Raw genomic sequence first — 21,474 nt, forward strand, 5'->3', positions numbered from 1 at the left:
GTCAGGAGAGTTTTTTTTTAAATAAAATCTCATGTTCTTTGTAATGTGTTAAAATTGTTGTCTTTGTTGATGATTTTTTTTTTGGTAAGGCAGTCGGGATTAAGTGGTTTTCCCAGGGTCACACAACTAGTAAGTGTCAAGTGTCTGAGGTGGATTTGTGCTCAGGTCCCCCTGACTCCAGGTCCCGTGCTCTATCCACTGCACCACCTAGCTGCCCCTTTTTGATGATTCTTAAAATCAAAATTTAAAAAAAAGGAAAGTCAGTGACTCTCAAGTGCCTCAGGGATGAAGCAACCCCTCAACATTTACTCAGGCCCCTCCGCATTCCAGCCAAATAACCACAAATTGTTTCCTACTCTCACCCTAGACACTTCCAATTCATCCACGGCAGGCTGGGAGTGATAAATTTGGCTCCTTAAGGAGGGTCCTACAAAGGAAGCAGAGAGAGATTTAGGCTAACAGGGCCAGCTAAGGGCAAGGTTTGCCTGGGGAAGCCCATCCCCCATTACTGGAATGCTCTCTCTTTTCTTTCAAGGTCCAGCTCAGGTGCCATGAAGACTTCCTCACTTTTTCAGTTTCTCCTCCATCCCAGCTGAAACTGAGGCCTCCTCAAATTATCTTAGAGGACTTTGTCTAGCTCTCCCATCCCTGGCACAGTCTGCTTCATACCTTATTAATGTATGCTAATCTGACTGGCCAACAAGGTGTTAACTGGGTCAGCCATGCCCTTGAATAGAACTTTAATTAAGAGTTAAGGTTTGAGCCAAGAAAGTGAGGTAACAGCATTTGGTTGATTAAAACTTTATTGGTGAGAACACTCATTAAGAGCCCGGGTACTCTGCCTAGTCTCTTCTGGCTGCCAAACAGATGAACACCCTGGGGTACACTGAGTCACAGCACCTGCATCTGCCAGGAGCCAGCTCTTCCACAACTTGGCTTAACATTCAGCTGGGTGGCTGGTAGTTAGGGGGTTCAGTGTGAAGTCCACCACCTCCACTGAAGATTCCTTACCCCGCCTCAGGAACTGCTATCCAAGGCAAGATAATACTGTGAGCTGGACGAATGCTTAGAATTTTATACAGTTTCTAGTGTGATGGGAAAGGGGGGGAAGGGTTGTAGAATTAATCCCACCCCCAACAACAAGTAGCTGATGTAATCCCAAGAGAGGATGGGCAGATAACAGGTAAGGAGGTGAGAAAACAAAATCCTGAAGACAAGTCAGCACCTTCATGCCTTTATGAAGTGAAATGTAGGAGTTCCCTCTGGTAGAATTAGATGGCTGGTTTTCTATTGGCCGGCCAAAGACTGGCCACAAACCTGTCAGAGTCTTGTAGGAGAGCCGCTCATATCACAGCCAATAGACACGTATTGAGAATCAGGGATGAGTAGAAGCAGCCACAAGGAGAAGAATGCCGATTGTGGAGCAGAGAGAAATTTAGCACTGGAGAGTAAAACTCCAGCTGTGGAGAGGAACAGACCTGGAGAACCCAGGTGAGCAGCTCACAACAGAAACACTATTGGGGGGAAGAGGAGAACCACAGTGTGAGGACACCATGGAGAGAGAGGACACTGGTGCCCTGCAGTCCTAGAGGCACGAGTTTCCACAGATGTCCCCCATGCATATGCCTCATTACCAACCTACTCTTAAGTTTGTGCCCACCTCTATACCTTGTCTGCCATATGTCCTTATGGGAGAGATCAGGAAAGGTTTATGGGGAGAATATTTTGTATCTACTGGTCTTACAATGCAATCTTTTTTGAGGAGAAAGGGGCAGCAATTGGGGTTAAGTGACTTGCCCAGGGTCACACACCTAGTAAGTGTCTGAGGCCAGGTTTGAACTTAAGTCCTCCTGACTCTGGGACCAGTTCTATCCATGGTGCCACCTAGCTGCCCCCTTATGATGCAATCTTATGCCTTTGCTTTGAGCTACTTGTCTCTACTATCTATTTACCCTTATATGTTTACTTGGTGGGGACTTGTGAGCTATAGTTTTGGGGGTACAGGCCCACAGAATACTTTTGAATCTGAGAATAGTCATCTCCTGGGGATCCAACCTATGAACCTCTTAAGTGCCAAGTTGTGAAGGTAACCCAAAAAGGATACTACCCTAAGGGTATGTATGAACAAAAGCTGCGATTCCAAAGTGCTATGGAGAAATCTAACAATTCTCAAATGCTGTTTCTAAAGGGTATGCTGTTCAGTTTACATTACAAACAAGCCAGCTGGTACAAAATTATATATCAGAATGCAAAATTATAGCCCCTCAAACTTAAGGTAGCTTAGACAGTGTTCATCAGGCCCATCTGCCTTTGGATAAGGGTCCTGGACCAAGTGAGGGACAGAAACACCAAAAAAGGAGCAGTTTCAGCAAGTGAAAGAGTGAGTGTCTCAGGCTAGGGAGTATGACAAAACATGAAGCAAACAACCTGTTAAAAATACACTTCATAAAAACCTGGAAAGACTTACATGAACTGATGCTGAGTGAAGTGAGCAGAACCAGGAGAACATTGTACACAGTAACAGCAACGTTATTCGATGACCAACTTTGTTAGACTTGGCTCTTCTCAGCAAGACAATTCTAAAAGACTCATGATGGAAAATGCTCTCCCTATCTAGAGAAAGAACTACGGAGTCTGAATGCAGATCGAAGCATACTGTTTTTTCTTTCTTTTCTTCTTTCTCATGGTTTTTCCCTTTTGTTCTGATTCTCCTTTCACAACATGACTAATGTGGAAACATGTTTAATATGAATGTACATGTATAACCTGTATCAGATTGCAAGCTGTCTTAAGGAGGGAGGAGGGAAGGGAAGGGAAAATGTTAAACTCAAAATCTTATAAAAATCTATGTCGAAAACATAAATAAATAAAAATCAAATCATCGCTCACAGAGGTTTAAAGGACCAAGGCTCATGAGTTGTTACATTACATGTAGTCATAATATCATCCCCCTCTATTGCTCTTTGAATGTAGGCGTTGCTGTTTTTTCATCTTTGTATTCCTGGCCTCTAGCACTGAGCATAGGCATTTAATAAAGTCGACCTGAATTGAATTAGCTGAGAATAGAGAGATTGTATGGGGGCTGTTCTTAATTTAGGGTCCGGTCCCGGTGGTTAGGCTTCAGAAGGTAGACGGAAAAGAAATATACCTTTATTTTCACTAATTTCTTACTGAAACTTAGTATTTCTCTCAGTTATGAATACAGGCAATAAAATATTATTCTGAAGGGTTCATAGGTTTCATCAGATTGCCCAAGGGACCATAACCCAAAAAAGGTTAAGAATTCCCTGCTCTGTGGGCTCTGCGACTGTGCTGCTGGGGTCTGTCTTCAGTCTTGTCGCATTCATTTTTCATCAGTTATTTGGATGAAAATGTGGAAGGCATGTTTATCAGACTTTCAAATAACAGAGCTAGAAGAGATAGCTACCTACTATAGATAACTGAATTGGGGGGAGGGGTGGAATCCTGTGATTCCATCATTGGCACAGGGAACTGCTGGTGAGGAAACCCCCTCCACCTATGCAGACCCGCAATTCTTCTGTTTACTTCATCTTAGAAAATTGCCTGGATCTAAGGCGGAAATTTGTTTTGCATGTCCACACATATGTGTAATGGTCATTTGTAATTCACTCCATTTTGCATCTGCTGCTCTGCCTGGCTTCAATTCCATCAAACAAGATGGCCCTTCTAGGTTAATTTCATCTATTCTAAACTGACCACCTTGTTGCTAACTCAAGTCTCTCCCTTCTAATTGGAGGGCTGGAAGGTGGAGTGCCAAACTTCTCCCATTGCCTTCCTTTATAGAGGGCAGAGACTGGACTCTCAGCTCATGGCACTTGGCCTGCGCTGCCCTGCCTGGTTTCAACTCTATGAACAAGATGATCCCAGGGCAGCTAACCCCTGGTATCCCTCTCTCCCTCTCCTGCCTTCTTTTGTGTGCTATCTCTCCCTTTAGATTGTAAACTCCTTGAGGGCAGGGATTTCTTTTTATTAATTGTATCCCCAGGACTTAACTCAGTGCTGGCACAGAGTAGGCACTTAATACATGTTTATTGGGTTGGTTTTTATTTTTCTTGCTTTCTCAATGAGTGGGAAAAGGGGATGGGGAGAGAAAGAATTTGGAATTGAAAATAAAATTTAAAAAAAGAAAGTTGCCTGGGGCACTGAGAAATTAAAAGACTTGCCCAGGGTCATACAGCCAGTATGGATCAAAGGCAGAATTTGAACCCAGGTTTTCTGGACCTTGAGACAGTCCTCCATCCACCACTGCTTCTCTTGACAACAAAGTAAAGAAAACTGTCTTGACAACCTAGAACACTGGCTTAGAACTAACAAGATTCAACGTAACAAGGATAAGGTCACTCAAGTTTTGAATGCTAAGTCAGCAACCCCCATCAAGCCTAGAAAGGCTTCCAGTATAGAACTGTCTGAGGACTACTCTGGCTGCATCCGGAAGCCCACCACCACTGACTACAGGGGGATGATTATTTTTGGCTTCTATCTATTTCCTGAGCCATAGAGAGATTACAAGGTGTATGAGCAAAAGGAGAGCTGACCTTGACCAAATCACAGATCCCTAAAGTACTGAACATGCATAGGGGGAAGGAGAGGAGGGGTGGGGGGAGAGAATTTGAAACTCAGAATTTTTAAAAATGAATATCAAAAATTATATTTATGTGTAACTGGAAAGAAATGCCAATTATTTTCATGTGTAACATTAAATTGTGCATATAGCTTATAAAAATAATTACAGAAATGAAGGATGGCAGAAATGGAACTTGTCAACGACAATACTAATATCTACCATTAATATAGTGATTTAAGGTTTGCAAAGCACTTTGCATGTTATCTCATTCGATCTCACAGAGACCCTGGGAGGTGGGTGCTGTTATTATCCCCATTTTATAGACAAGGAAACTGAGGCAGACAGAGGTTAAGTGACCTACCCAGGATTGCACCACACAGCTAGTGTCTGAGGCAGGATTCAAACTCAGGTCTTCCAGACTCCAAGTCCAACACACACACTATATACGGTACTGCTGTGCCACCTAGCAGACTCTAAGCTACAGAACATGTGAGAAAAGATGAGGGTGCTTAGATGATCACAAACTTAGAGTGAGGCAGCCATGGGACACAGCCGATAGTTTGTTTTTTTTAATCAACACTTTCTTGGGCTATACAAATAGAAGAATATTGTCCAGATCGTTGGAAGTAATAATCTTCCTATCCTTTCAACTCTTCATACCACCACATCTGGGAGGTTGCATTTGCCCCATTGTTTGAGGGATAGTGATAGCATCCAGAGGATAGCATCTGGGATGAGGAGGGGTCTAGATGCTCCAAGGAACAGTCAGAGGATCATAGGGATAGAAACTTAGAATTGTGATTTCATTGATATAGGGACCTCCCAGGTGAGGAAACTCCCTCTACTAATACAGTTTCTACACTTCCACAATTTATAATGTTTGAAAGTTGCCTGTGGCATTGAGAGCTTAAATGACTTACCCAGGGTCACACAATTAATATATGTCAGAGAAAAGAATTGAATACAGATCTTTCTGGGTTTGAGGCCAGTTCTCTATCCATCCACTATACCACAGGTTCTCAAACTTTTTGGTTTCCCTTTATACTCTTAAAAGTTACTGAGGACCTCCAAAGAGCTTTTGTTTAAGCGGATTAATTATATCTAGTGATATTTTCTCTATCAGAAATTACAACTGATATAATTACAACTGATATAATTCATTTATAGTAACAATAATAAAGTCATTAATGTTAAATATTTTTATGATAAGTAACTATATTTCCAAAACAAAACAAAAATTAGTAAGAAGGTTGCATGGTTTAACGTATTTTTGCAAATCTCTTTAATTGAATTGAAGACATCTGGGTTCCCATATCTGCTTCTATGTTCAATCTGTTACATGTTTTTTTTGGTTGAAGTAGATGAAGAAAATCCAGGCTCATGCAGATATGTAGCTGGAATTCAGAGGAGTATTTTATTAGGCAAATAACATCTTAGTATTATTATGGAAATGGTTTTGACATTGGGGACCCCTTGAAAGGTTCTCTCAGCATAAGGAATGATGTTGTTGGGGTTGTTCAGTCTGTCCAATTCTTTGTGACCCCATTTGGGGTTTTCTTGGCAAAGATACTAGAGCGGTTTGCCGTTTCCTTCTCCAGATCATTTTATGGATGAGACAACTGAGGCAAACAGGATTAAGTGATTTGCCTAGGGTCGCCCAGCTAGTAAGTGTCTGGGGCCAGGTTTGAAATCAGGAAGATAATGATTCTTCCTGATTCCAGGCCCAGCGCTCTATCTCTGTGACACCTAACAGCCTCATAAGGAATGATAGAATCACAGATTTAGAGCCAAAGGGGATTTTAACCATCATTTATTTCCCACCCTCATTTTACATATAAGGAAATAGAAGCTCAGTTAGACTTAGGTCATGACTTGCAGGAACCATGTTGGTTTTTCTTAGGAGAGAAGGCCAAGGGAAGACAGATAGCTGTCCTCAAATATTTGGAAGGTTATTATACGGAAAAGGGAACTGACTTGTTTGAGCAGGCAAAACTAGGACACACAGGTGGCAGCCTTTGGCTCTGCATGGGAATTTCGATTCATAAAACAATGGGACAGTAAGGCAGCCATAGCAATGCTGACATTGTGCACAGCACTTTGAGGTTTGCAAAGCTTACCTCATTGATCTTCGCAACCCTGGAAGTAGATTCTATTACTATAGAATGCAGGTGGTGAGAGGGTGAGCCCTCCCAAATATTCCACCATGTAAGCAAAGAGAAGATGGCTCTCTGCTTTTGTTGAATGGGAGTTGAAATTGATGGGCTCAAGGGTCTCTTGCTAGTGTGGTACCATTTTGAAAATGCAAATCCCCTCCGAGAATTCTAAACTGGTGGGTATTCACACCTTACTATCAATTACTTCAAGGCGACAATTAGATTGCTTTCTTCCTAATTGAGATCCGCTGAACTGGAGGGGGAAAAGGGGAAGCAGTGGTTGTTGGTAGGGTAGGGAATCTAGAGGATCTGATTTTCGAGCGTTGGTTACTTTGGGCAGGACACTGCAGTGTCGGAAGAGAGTCAGAAGGCATGAGAACAAACATCTGGATAAGAACTACAAAGAGGAAGAAGAGGGCAACAGTAGGGAGGAAGCAGACTTCCCAAAGGCATATTGCAACAACTTAGCCATTTTGCCTAGAACCTGAGTGGTGGTAAAAGAAAATTAGCTTTTGTGGGGCCTTCTTAGGTGGGCTTAGTTGCCTGCTTCAGGAGAAATATGAAGCATGTTCCCTTTGGTCCATTTCAGCCTGATCCTATAAGGACAAAAGGAGAAGACTTAGAGAGTCTGGGATATTTCTGCAAAGGGTGGGTCTTTGGGGTAGACCTGTATCTGGGCACCTTCTCCCTGGACTGCATCTCTTAGAAGACATTGGGAATAAAAAATTCTTCATAGGGAGGGTCCATTGAGAGACCATTGAGAGGGGATTTTTGTGAGGTGTGCCTGTACACAGGTCTCTGGAGGGAATCTTAAGAGGGTAAATACATCAAGACGATGGGAAGCATCTCTCCCCTCTTGAACCTGCAGCTCCCCACTCCATTCACCTGCAGAGATGTGCAAGCATGAGTTGGACCTTGGTGTTGGAGGTGGAGGAGGGTGGCCCAAGCAAATCACAAGCGTGAGTCATGGAGTGATGGAAAAGAAGGCAGCACATATTGCCCTACCCACAAGGACAAAGAGGGGGCTTTAAGCTGCAGCAGGTGGTCACAAGTCACTGGTGTGATGACCATGAATCTCCTCTCTTGCAATAAGTGGAGATAGGAGACTTTTATTGGTTAGGTGAACTTCCTTGAAACACAAGGTTTGCCTTGAGGCTTGTAATGTCACATTTTATGATGCAAATGGCTAATATTTCTAGAGTTTCCTATGCTTTTACTCATCAAACTGTTTAACCTTGACTTTGAGATTTGTGAGGCTGAAAGACGCTTCAGACCTGGAAGGAATAGGTCAGTGGGAGCTGAGCATGTAAGTGACCAGTCATGACCGGCAGATGTAGTGCTCCAAAACGTAATGGTAAAGGAATGGCGGGTGACTGATGGTCAGCCGCCCCCAATTCTGTTGATAGGGATAAGCAAGTTCTTACAAGTGTGGCAGCTGGGTGGTGCTGTGTATAAAGTGCCAGGCCTGGAGTCAGGAAGATCTGAGTTCAAATTTGACCTCAGATACTTGCTAGCTGTATGTCCCTTGGCAAGTCACTTTACCCTGTTTGTCTCAGTTTCCTCACGTGTAAAATGAGCTGGAGAAGGAAATGCCAAACATTCCAGTGTCTTTGCTAAGAATATCCCGAAAAGGGGTCACAAAGAGCTGGACACTAATGATGACAAAAGGAGAGTAGAGACTACCCAAGAACATTTCATTTTGAGAGCTGATGGCTTTTCTTCTTCAGATATAAGCTCCTAAATTCTCTTTATTCTATGCAGGGCAAACTACCTGCAGTGGCATTGCGGATAATGTGTTGGCCTCGAAATCAGGTCTGCCTCCGTGCAGATGAGAGAGCCTGGGTAAGTCACTTAACCTTTGCCTGCCTCAGTTTCCTCATCTGTAAAACAGGGATAATAGCGCCTATTCCCGGGGTGTTGTGAGGATCACATAAGATAATAGATACAAAGGTCTTCTCAAACCTTAAAGCACTATGTGATTGGGAGCTGTCATTATTACTTTGATTTTATTCTTTATGGAACTCCTACATATACGCAAACCAGAGCTTCTCCTCCTTAATGATAAACCCTAGGGAGCGAACCCCTCTTCTGCCAAGTTAATGAGTAATCTCAACTCAGCTTCCACTTCATGGAGGCCTGACGAAGAGGCGCTGGAGAAGGAGAGAGAAAACCCAGGAAAGCAAATTCCTTTTCAGAGATGGCCCAAAGCCAGATCTGGGAGGCCAAGGCCCGGAAGAGCTGGGCTCGGAGCTCCACCTTCCTGCTTTTCTCTCCACTCCCCTCTCTGTCTGCAGCCAAGACAATCTGAAAAAGCAAAGTCCCAGCCCTATCAGCGGCTGCAGCTGGAAACCTGTTGGAGTTTAAAACCAAGGTGAAAATGATTGCCACAAGCCAGAGGTTAGGAAGGGCTTTTGCTGCCTCTACTCACCTTCGAGGGAGACCAGCAGCCACTGTGGCTGGGGGCCACCTGAAGCCAGAATATGACGCAGTGATTATAGGAGCAGGTAAAGACAGCTGCGGGGGTGGGCTGGAGGGGAAGCTTCTGGGGAAAGCAAAGCCCTGGAACGCTTCCTTTCCCTGGTTCCTTTCTGCCTTTAATGTACAATAACCCTGCACAGAGTCTGGGGAAGATAATCTGGGTTCAAAAGTCACTGGCCATTTTCCTGAGATTCCCAATGCTTTAGTGTTGTTTTCTTTGGAATAAGAGGATCCTGGAAAATCTGATTGACAGTGAGCTGGAAACTGGGACCCCTCGGCTTCTAACATCAGAGGACAGTGTGGAGAGAGCATTGAGGTGGAAGGCAGGAGACCTGGATTCTCATCCCAGGCCTGCTATTAACACAGTTTGTGACATTAGGTGGGTTACTTAACCTCTCATAAAGACCTGGGGGTGGTAGGTGGGCAGATGGGTGAAGCAGGCAGGCCTAAGTTATCTCCTCTTTAGATGCTTTTTTTCACATCAAGAAAAAATTCCCCTGGAGCACTATGGGCTGTTCCTAAGGAGGTTGCGCCAAGAGGCTTTCACTTGCCAAGTGGGGCACCCTTCCCTCTCTCAAAGCATTCGTGGCAGGGTTACTAAGGAGTCTCCGTCAACTGGTATTGGAGAGTGAGTGTTGGATTTAGAGTCTGGAAGATCCGAGGTCAAATCCCACATCTGATATTTGCTAGCTGTGTGACTTTCCTGTACTCTTTAAACATCTTTAAACTGAGGATGATAATGCCTGACTGTACCTACCCTTCAGTGTAATTATGAGGTTTAAATGAGATAAGTAAAATACTTTGCAAACCTTAAAATAGGTGCAGCTAGGTGACCAAGTGGATAGAGTGCTGGGTCTGGAGTCCAGAAAACCAGAGTTCAATTCTAGCCTCAAACGCATACTAGCTGTGTGACCCTGGGCAAGTCACTTAACCCTATTTGCTTCAGTTTTCTCATCTGTCAAATGAGCTGGAGAAGGAAATGGCAAACCACTATAGTATTTTTGCCAAGAAAACCCCAAATAGAGTCATGAGGAGTCAGACATGACTGAACAACAACAAACCTTAAAATATTGCAGAAGTATCTGTTGTTATGAATATCTTGGTTATTATCTGTTAATAATAGCTGACATATGTATGGTGCTTGACCATGCGTTACCTCATTTGAACTTCAAACAGCCCTTTGAGGGAAGTATGGAACTCATTACCATCTCCACTTTATGTATGAGAAAACCAAATCCCCCCAAAAACGTTGTGTGTGATCACACAGCCAGCGTCAGGCTTAGGGCGCAGTCAGCACTCCCGTGCTAAAAGCTGTTGTATCTCCCTTGGAGGGTCATTATGAGGCTCAGATAAAGTGAGAAAATGAAGTGCTTTGCAAACTTTAAAGCATTCTATGAATGTTGGTGGTTCTTAATAACTTGGCTGTTCATTATTAATAATAACTCACATTTATTATTATTAGGAATAATAACTGACATATATGAAGCTTTATATGCATGATCTCATTTAAGCACCCCAGAAACTCCATGAGGAAGGAGTTGGTATTCCCATTTTACAGAGGAGAAAATTGAGGACAAACATAATTTTTTTAACCTAGGAACCCAGAGCTCCTATTAGAGTCAGGATACTCCTAAAATGCCACTCAATGGTGCCTATGGAGGACAGTATTTTTTTTGTATTTACATAGTGGGAGGGAAGTGGGAGTATTGCCTCCAGACAGAATTATGAAGGTGTTGCTCTCTTCCTGTCCCCTCCTTTTAGAGCCTTTCTGGTTCCCAATCCTCTCCCTCTAGGAAAAGAGGAAAGGAGCCGAGGTCATCATTTGTACTCACCCATGGTTGAGGCGGTTTCCATGGTTACCTCTCCTTCATGCTTGCATTTTCAGCCTTTTCTCTCTAATTATGGGACAAAATGCTTCTTCTACCTGAAAGGCTTTTTGAGTATTAGCAATCAGGTGAAGAGAGACCCGGAGAACAAATTCTTCTCCTAAGTGTCTCTGGTGCAGATGCTCCCCTAAAACTGGGGCTGGACTAGCTATAGTATCTGAAAGTTCATACCCTGGTACAATGTAGTCTGAGGAAACTTTCTGAGCATCCTCAGCTTCCTATGGCCATTACTTCAGAACCTAGAGCCCACCAGCATGATGAGGATTCCCTCCTGTCTTTTCTTCCCTGCCTGAGCCTGGCCACCCCCACTCCTTCCACTAGTCCTAATGTTTGTCCTTCCTGAGCCCCAACATGTCCATCCGGATGCCAGAGCATGGTACTTGGAGTCAGAAGGCTGAGGTCAGCTCCCAGTCCTGCCATGTGCTAGCTATATGACCTTGGGTGAGTAATTTCCCTTATCCAGGCCTCAGTTTCCTCATCTGCACATTGAGAGAGTTAGACTACATAAACTCAAAGGCTGTGAACAAGAACCTGTTTTCATTGTTCCCAGGTCTCAGTCCATTTAATGGACTGAAATTTTGCTCAATATGACTTAACAGTGGAACATGCAAAAAGTGGATCGAACATATATATATATATGTGTGTGTGTGTGTGTGTGTGTGTGTGTGTGTGTGTGTATCTGTTGTTGTTCAGTCATTTCAGTCATGTCTGACTCTCCGTGACCCCATTTGAGGTTTTCTCGGCAAATGTACTGGAGTAGTTTGTTGTTTCCTTCTCCAGCTCATTTTACAGATGAGAAAAAGAAGGCAAACAAGGTTAAATGACTTGCCCAGGGTCAAATAGCTAATTGGGTCTTAGGCTACATTAAAAAGAACAAAGGAAATAATAGTCCTTATTATCTTGTATTTGTATCCTCAGCACTTCAACTGACTGTGACATGGTAAATGCTTAATAAAGCCTCTATCTAGCTAGCTATCCATCTGTCTGTCTATCTGTGTTGTAAAAGGGATTCCTGCTTAGGTTTGGGTTGGTTTTATGACCTCTGTGATTCTCTATCTCATGGCTTGGTTCTTCCTTCCCTACCTCACTCCTACATCATGGTGACATTTTGTCAATTTGGTCATTTCTGGGGCAGGACATTTAGCATCTCAGGTTTCTCTCTGAGTTTCAGCTGAACCAAGTTCCAGGACTTGGAGAGAGAGAGAGAGAGAGAGAGAGAGAGAGAGAGAGAGAGAGAGAGAGAGAGGCAGAGAGAGAGAGAGAGAGACAGAGACAGAGACAGAGAGAGAGAGAGAGAGAGAGAGAGGGAGAGAGAGCTGATAGGCCTGTTCCTCAAGTCTTCCTGAATTAGTGGGGTTGGAATAAAAAATATTATAGGAAGCCTTAGTCCTGGGCCATTGGTAGCAGGAGGAAGATATGTATGAACTTAGAGCTAGCTATATGACATTAGATCCAGGTAAGGGCTTTATCTTTTAAACCAGTGCCTAGCTAAGTATGGAGAAACTCATCACTAGTAGGCTGGCCACTTGGTGATGGATTCTTTGGCCATGGCAAATAATGATAAAAATATAAAATGGCTCCTCCTATAGTGATGGCAACTGAGTGGTAGAAAAGGGGGCAGAGGTGCTAAGAACCACATGGTTTTTAGACCATCTATGAACATTAACTTATTTGTTGGTGCTCTAAATATGAGCTCACCATCCAAAGTAAACATGCTACTGGAGGAATTTACCTGGATCAGTCTTGGCATTCTCACTATAAATTAAATGAAGAAGGAGGGAAATTGTAGTTAAATGAAAAGATACAGGGAGCCTAATTATGTAATTGTATGAGTTGGTTTTATCAGTCATACAAAGGCAACAAGAAACCAAAAAGCATTGTTTCATGGAACATTTGGTCATCTGGTATTTGAAGTGCTCATGACAGGTATTTGCAAAAGGACCACCATGAAAATAATTGCAGATTAATACCAACATCCTTTGCAGAGGATGAAGAGGTGGCGCAATTCTCCAACAAACTTGATAAGACCCTGCAAACTAAATCAATATATGTTTTAATACTGAAATGAAAAAGTAGAAATAGATGAAGAGGGTGAGAAATATATTGCACAACATGGATCAGAAAGAAGTTATGAAAAAGGACAAAGGTTAGTAGACCCTTGGTGTCCATAGGCCAATTACATATGCTTTTTTAAAGAAAGAATTCAGCAGAATATGGATATGTCAAAGACCAAAGAATATCACAAAAAATGAAATTATTTATGTTGGAAGATAATCAATTACTTGTTCCCAGTGTAGAAGTCATTTCTCAATCAGTTGTAAGTGTTATAGATAGATCACCCACTTACTAGTGCAAAAATCAAAATTAATATAAAGCTAAAAAATTAAAAGGAGAAAAAGATAAGATATAAAAAATTTCAGCTTTAAACATGTTATTGATAATGAAAAATGAATGGAAAAAATCCATAGGCACCAATAGCTATAATAATCTCATGCAGAAGTTTAGCCATCATTAATCAATTACCACAATAAAGGAACCCAAAGAGCCTAAAGACACCCGAGTCAGCAAACACTTGACTTTCTGGCCAAATGGGGAGGCATGACATCCAAAGGTAACACCAGTTCATAATATAAATTTGTTTGTCAAATCCTATAGATAAAAGGGAAGATTTGTATTGCCTCAGTTTTGCCTCTAGAAACAGGAGCAATGAAGAGTAAAATTAGTTTAAAGAAAGCTTGCCAAAGAGACCCAACTAAGCAGACATCTTGAGGGCACTTAAAGTTGTAAAGGGACAGAGGACAATAAGAAAAAGAAAAATGGTGAATGGAGGGGTAAAAATGGGAAAAATCTAAAAAGATTTTCATATCCAACTTTTTTCACTACTGAGTTTGGACTCTGCCATCACAGTCATGGATATGCTTCTAGAAGAACTGGGATGATGCCAAAGAGAACAAACATGAGAAAGCAGCTGAGTTAGATCAAGCTTGTGAGCAGGAGGGCTGCTCTGGAGACAACACAATTGTGAGAGAGTGTTGAGAGATTAATTTGAAGATAAATGGAGGATGTGAAGATACCAGAGGCACACGAGGAAAAAAGTTATTAGCCTCATTAATAGTGAAAAAGATTCCTGAGAGAACATCAACAGCTACCAGCTTCTATGCCTACTTCCCCATCTCTATAAAATTGTAATGAAAATAATGCGTCAAGGGCATCCTCAGTAAAGGCATTAGTAGAAAATGGGCAAGCTTTCACAAGTAATATTCCAGAGTAGAATGTATCTTCACCATGATACAATTGACTGAAAGATGTAGAGAATACAACATCCCACTGTGCTTTAGTGTTTGTTGATTATTTTAAAAATACATTTGTTTCGATAGAGCAAAATTGCCTTGGAGGTTCTCTTCTACCATAATATCTGGGGTGCAATTAAAGAAGTCTATGGGGGGCAGGGAATCACATCCCTGGCAAATATACATCAAGAAAATAGAGAGGCTTAATGAACTGAATATGCATCATTAAAAATTAAAATGCCAATAAACAAACCTAAAATAAGCATAAAAGAGATATTAAAAATTAGAGGAGAAATAAACTGGAAATCAAAAGATTATATGAGTGATGAAGTAAACTAAAAGCTGGTTCTTTGAAAAGACTGATAAAATTGATAATAGACCTTAGCCAATCTGATGAAAAAATAAGAGGGCAGGATATCAACAAATAACATATCAACAAGGTGAAATCTCTCTCTCTGTCTCTCTGTCTCTGTCTCTGTCTCTCTCTATCTTTCTCTCACAGACATACACACACACACCAGAAAAAAAACTATTAGAACCCACAATACACAGTTATATCCTAACAAAGCTGAGAATACAAAGAAACTAGAGAAATATCTTCAAAAATGTAAAACACCCAACAAGACCAAATAGAGATCTTAAAGGATCCAGTCTCAGAAAGGGAAATAAAATTAGCTCTAAAGTAACTACCAAAGGGAAAAAAAACCTCTTGATCCTAAGATTCACAGGAGAATTCTGTAAAACTTTTAAAGAACAATTAGCAACAATATTATGCAAATTATTCTCAAAATTTGAGAAAGAAAACACCCTACCAGATTCCCTTTTATGAGACAAATATAATCCTAATACCTAAACTGGGGAAGGATAAAGCACAGTTGAAGAACTGTAAACCACATTACTAATGAATATTGATTCAAAATTTAAAATAAAATAAAATTCATTTGGAAAAATAAAAGGTCTAAATATGAAAAGAAAAAAGTAAAAGAGATTGGGACAGAGAAGAAATAGCATTTCTAAACTTCAAACTACATTATAAAGCAGCAGCCATGAAAACCATCTGGTATTAGCTTAAAAAAAACAGGTAAAGCAATGGAAGAGACTAGACAAAGGAGAATCCAAAACGATGGAACTCAACCCAGTGTTTGATAAACTAGAAAACATAAATTACTTATGAAAGAATGTAATCTGGCAGAAACTAGGTTTAGACCAACACCTTATACCATACTCTACAATCTATTCTAAATGGATATGTGACTTCAATATTAAAGAATACACTATTTAAAAAAAAGAGAAACAGATTGTATACCTTTTACAATTATGAGTAAGAGATATATTCTTTCATTATTATTATTCCCACTTTATTTTTAATAACATTTTATTTTTTCCCAATTACATGTCAACACAATTTTTAACATTCATTTTTAAAAATCTCAAGTTCCAAATTCTCCCTTGCCCTCCTTCCCCCACCATGAGATGGTAAGCAATTTGCTATGGGTTATATATGTGCAATCATGCAAAACATATTTCCATATTAGTCATGCTGTGAAAGAAAGTACAGACAAAAACATATACACACAAAATGAAAAATGGTATGCTTCAATATGCATTCAGACTCCATCAGTTCTTTTGTAAGAGATATATTCTTAATCAAACAAAACCTAGAGGTAGTTACAGAAGCTAAAAGATATAACTGATTGTATGAAATTGAAATACTTCTCCGTAAAAAAATTAATGTACCTAGAATACAAAGGGAAGTGATCAAACAAGAAAAAAAATTTCTGTATCAAAGATATTTCTCTGCTAAGGGTGTGGTACCCAAGATATATAAATAATTAATAGATATAAAATATAAGACCAAAAGATATTACTCATTAGATTATTAGCAACTGATAAAACAAACAGTTCTCAAAAGAAGAGTTGCATACTATTAAAAGTCATATGAAAATAATAAAACTGCAAATCAAAACATCTCTGAGGTTTCTCTTCTCACCTTGCAAGGTGGCAAAAATGACAAAAGATGGTAATAATCAATGTCGGGGGTGTTATGGGAAGATAGGCATGTCAGTACACTATTGGTGAAGCTGAAAATTGGGACAAGCATTTTGGAAAGCAAATATTGTTGTTCAAATAAAGTGACTCCAAAATCTATTCCCTTTGACTTTAAGATTCCATTACTAGGCCTAAACCCCAAGGAGGCCATTGATAAGAAGAAAGTCCTCAAATACAAAAAAAATGGTTATAACAGTACTTTTTTAAGTTTAATAGCATTTAATTTTTTCCCAATTTACATGTCAAGAAAATTTTTTAGCAATCATTTTTACAAGATTTTGAGTTCCAGATTTTTCTCCCTCCCTCTCTTCCCCCTTCTTCTGAAAATGGTTGGCAGTTTGATAGAGTTTATACATATGTATAACAGTACTTTTTTGTGTTAGCAAAGTACTGGAAACAATGTAGATGGTATTGATTGGAGAATGGTTTAACAAATTGTGCTACATGAGTGTAATGAGGTATATGATAAATACAGAACAACATGGAAAGCTCTACATGAACTGATGCAGAGTAAAGTAAGCAGAACCAGGAATATGATACACATGGCTGCAACATTGTAAGTGGAAAGAATAATCACCAAAAAAAGTCAAAATTGAATGTTGCAAAATTGTAAAGAAAGAGCATAACTCCAAAGAAAAGCTCTGAGATGATTCCCCCACCCCACTCCTTTGCAGAGGTGGGAAGTCCACTATTGCTGATCATTGCACATATTTACAGACTTTTTTGATGTATTAACTAATTATGCTGATTTTTCCCTTTTTTCCTTAAAAAATACTGTTTCTGAGATGGCTCTGTGGAAGGGAAGTAGGAGGCATACTGAAGGAAATTATGGTCTTTAAAAAAGAAAGACAGCAACAAAAACTTATTTTAAAAAATAGACTCTCTTCCAAAAGGTCTCTCATCCACATATCAAATTATTTAAGATCCTTTGAAGACATAACAAAAAAGAGAATCTTTCTGATGTCCTTTTGACCTTCAATATCTGGTAAGACATAAAGCAAGGAGAGGTGTTCATCACTGACGTGAAGGAAACTCAGTGAGGAGTCCAAGCTAAAGAAGGATTCCCTAGGGATGTTAAATGCTATTGTCCTCCAGATGTCCCTGTTCAAAGATGGCATCATTCTGGGTTCATCAAGCCTTGAGTACCACAGAACCTCCTTGAAGAGGTCTGTAAGTCTAAATCCAGGGGTGTGTTGGAGCCAGCTTGAATGGGCTTGAGAGAACTGATTGTTAAATTTTTCGGTGTAAGCATTTACACCTCAGGAATCAGCAAATACCACAAATCGGGGCTAGCTTTATTGTTTTGTTGATTGTCTAGTCTTAAGAAAATGATGGAGAAAATGTTAATGATACAGATTAAACTTGAGTGTGTCCTGTGTACATTTTTAAAAAAAGATAGTTGTTAAATATTTAACAGCACAGCTTTGTCTTTAACCACTAAATAGCATTTGACCTAACCATCAACATAGGTAAAACCAAGTGGATGATCAATGCTTATTTTCAGATCATGACATGAAATTATGACATCTACAAGTGTGTGTATATTATATGTATATAATGTGCATATACAATATATAATATTGCTCTGCCCATGCTTTATGATATAGTTCGAGCTTTAGAAATGCTATTTTCCCTCTGTCTCTACCTCTTTTAATCATTTCCCTTTATACATATGTACACATATACACACACGCAAAGGCCCTGATCTTAAGAAGTTCCCATTCTAATGTAAACAACTATGTACAAACGATATTTGCAAGATAAACGGGGATAATCTCAGAGCACTGGTCATCTGCTTTCAGATTAAAACAAGAAATTAGAATATTGATCACAAGAGGGAAAAACCCAGCAAAATTACCCAAATTTCTGGTGTTGGATGGAGATGTGAGAACTGTTACTAAACACACTTCAAGCATGAAAGGGGTGCCATTTTCTAAAAGAAAGTAGATTTCCCCAAGAGCAGTCCCACTCCCCATTCATCCCCCCAGAGTAAGGAATACTAGAAATGTATGATAGGTGAGAGTTGGACCTAGACAGAAAGGTACAGTAAAACAAGTTATGGAATCATAAGACCTGAATTTTTAAAAATCCCTCTTCTGATGTCCTTTACTTGGGTGACCTTGGCCAAGTCACTTGTCATTCCTGGGCCCCAGTTTCCTCATCTGTAAAGTGAGAGAATTGGACTAGAACTCAGCTTTCTCACCTTTGGCTTGGGGTAATGAGGGATCAGAGACTGTGTCACTTTCATTCTTTCAATTTAGTTTGACTGATCCTTGATGTCTCATAGAGCCATTAGCTTCTACTTACCCAATTCTGATTTTCAATGAATTGTTTTCTTCAATTAGCTTCCTTTTCCATTTGGCCAATTATACTTTTTAAGGAGTTGTTTTCTTCACTGTACTTTTTTTTCCCATTTTGTCAACTGCATTTTTAAAGGAATTGTGCGATTTTTCTTCTACCTCACTTACTCGGCTTTTAAAATCCTTCTTGAGCTCTTCCAAGAAGACATTTTAGGCTTTCAACTAGTTCATATTCCGCTTTGAGGTTTCAGATATGGGTATATTGACCATGTTGTCCTCTCCTAAATTTGTGTTTTGATCTTTCCTGTCACCAAGATATTTCTCTATGGTCATTATTCTTCTTTGATTCTTCTTGCTCGTGTTTGTTTGCCTTTTTTCTGGCTTTTAAATTTGATCTCTGCTTCTGGGATCCAGGGGGCACTGTCCTAGACTTCTTGTATTGGGGGCTAAGGACCTGGTTACTGGTTTTGTGCGCTGGGGCCTCTGGTGCTGGCAACTGGATGTCCTAGTGGTCTAGTAGTTTTCTTGGTGCTGAGCTGGAGGTGGTGGTGATGGCTGGTGTGTGCCTTGTGTTGGCGCTTGCCTGCTCCTCCACGCTGGAACTCTGGATCTCCTGTAGGTCCTCTGAGGTGGGGTCTGCTCTGGCTTTTCTATGGTCAGTCTGCACTGGTGCAGCCCCGTGCAACAAACCCTTCCTGTCCACCTTCCAGGTTGTATTGGGCTGAAACTCTGCCACACCCTGTCTCTTTGTGGATTCCGCAGCTCTAGAATTTGTTCAAATTCACTTTTTAGAGGTATTTGTGAAAGGGTTTGGGGGAAGAGCTCAGTGGAGTCCCTGCTTTCACTCTGCCATCTTGGATCCTCCCCGAAGTGTGTCACTTTCTAAAGCTCTTAGTGATGACTGGGCCAAGAACAGCTCCATAGAACCCTGAGGACAGTGCTTCACTGTCGTCTGACCCGCATTTCTTTCATTCCCTTTCTTCTTCCCTTTCCCACCTTCTCATTGCAGGACACAATGGACTGATTGCCGTGAGTACCACCTGCCTCCAACTACCTTCACCCTGTACCTAGGCAAAGGCCTCTCTAGTTGTGGAGAGCTGAGCTAAAGGGAAAGGAAGAATATAGAATGAATCCAGTGAGAGAAAAGACACAGCTTCCTGGGAGCCTGTGGGATTCTCCTTAGGGTGCTGGACTGCCAAGCCAGCCCCCAGACAGTGGGTTAAATTCTAGTCCAAAAGATTAGCATGAGACAGTTTAGATAAAAATCCCCAGACTCCCAGTGAATGTGTCCAGGGGTAAAGGAGAAATAGTATGGCTTAGGGCATTCTATTCCCTCTTTTTTCTGAATTACAAACAGAGTTGAAGGCAGGTAGTCCCTAGACGACTCAGTGGAAGATATCAAGCTGATGGACAAGAAGGGCAGATAGTGAGAAAGAAGGGAAAGTTTAGAAAGCAGTTACCAATTTCACCTATATGGCATCCATAGTGGGTTTATGCTAACCTATAGGGAATACCCTTGAGCGTCAACAGAAATCATTAAGGACCCCAAATATCATAGAGGTTTCAGGGATTCCTGACCCCTCACAATTGATTTCTAAGAACCCCCCTCAAAAAATTAAGGAAGAATTAGAGCTGTCCAAAGGTGACTAGATGTCCCCTTTTAACAACCTGTGATGGGTAGAAATGTGTCTCTGGAAATGTCCCCTGGGTAGACTTTGCTCCTTGGCCTCACAGAGCTTCCAATCTAATGGGGGAGACAACATGTAAACAAATACATACAAAACAAGCTATATACGGGACAAATAGGAAATGATTAACAGAGGGAAGGCACTAGAATTAAGAGGAGTTGGGATGTCCCTCAAACACCCAGTCGCTGCTGGCAGGATGCTCATGGAACATCAACTCCATTCATCAAAACCCCAAGTCTTTCCCAGGAGAGATGTGAAGTATTTTACAAAAAAGACGAGGAAGGACACAGTATGTTTTCCCATAGGCCGCCTATCTGCAGAGGTTGGGGGTAAACACCGCTGTCCTAGAGAGACGTCACTTGATTGGAGGTGCTGCTGTCACTGAAGAGCTCATCCCAGGTCAGTCCTGAGGAGCCAGTGGGGGTTTGGGGGTGATTAGAGGGGTGGCAGCTCCTACTCATCTCCGTCTGCTTCTGTTCTAGGCTTTAAATTCTCTCGAGCTTCCTACCTCCTCAGCCTTCTGCGGCCCCAGATTTACAAAGACTTGGAGCTGAAGGTAACGTTCCCAGATAAAATGCAGACCCAGACAAAACTGCATCCACAAAGTGCTGACTGTCATGAAGTTTCAGGATGATAACGACGACAAGAATAAGAATGACATTTATGTGGCCCTTTAAGGTTTACGAAACACTTTGCACATATTATCTCATTCCTGAGGGGAGAAAAATTGAAGAACAGAGGTAGCAGAATTTATCCCCAAACAACAGCCTGCCTGCTTATCTCAGAGGAGAACCAAGAGGCCTAGGGTTTCTTTTCCCATTATCACTTTTTTAAAATAAAAATTTAATTTTTTCATTATGGGCTTAATCATCAACGAACACAAACATTTCAATATACAAAGAATGATGAGAACGAGGCGTGTATAAGAAACTGTGAACTTCAGTTACCATTATTATTAATATTAGACAATAAATTGTTAGTTACTTCCTTCATCACTTTTCTGGGCTTGTTTTCTCACTTTTCAGGACTGTGCCCTGGCCTCCTC

General features: G+C 40.9%; 1 protein-coding gene across 1 annotated transcript in view; it reads left to right on the forward strand.

The window, feature by feature from the left end:
• The first annotated feature begins 9,066 nt into the window (after positions 1 to 9,066).
• Positions 9,067 to 21,474, forward strand: part of PYROXD2 (pyridine nucleotide-disulphide oxidoreductase domain 2) — a 38,320-nt gene continuing 25,912 nt past the window's right edge. The window contains exons 1-4 of the mRNA XM_036735608.1: positions 9,067 to 9,242; positions 19,751 to 19,770; positions 20,735 to 20,828; positions 20,912 to 20,985. Of these exons, the coding sequence (XP_036591503.1) occupies positions 9,116 to 9,242; positions 19,751 to 19,770; positions 20,735 to 20,828; positions 20,912 to 20,985 (315 nt within the window). The 5' untranslated portion in view covers positions 9,067 to 9,115. The remainder of the gene's footprint in view (positions 9,243 to 19,750; positions 19,771 to 20,734; positions 20,829 to 20,911; positions 20,986 to 21,474) is intronic.

Source organism: Trichosurus vulpecula, chromosome 8 (genome assembly GCF_011100635.1).
Source record: "Trichosurus vulpecula isolate mTriVul1 chromosome 8, mTriVul1.pri, whole genome shotgun sequence".
In the NCBI taxonomy this organism is placed as follows: Eukaryota; Metazoa; Chordata; class Mammalia; order Diprotodontia; family Phalangeridae; genus Trichosurus; species Trichosurus vulpecula.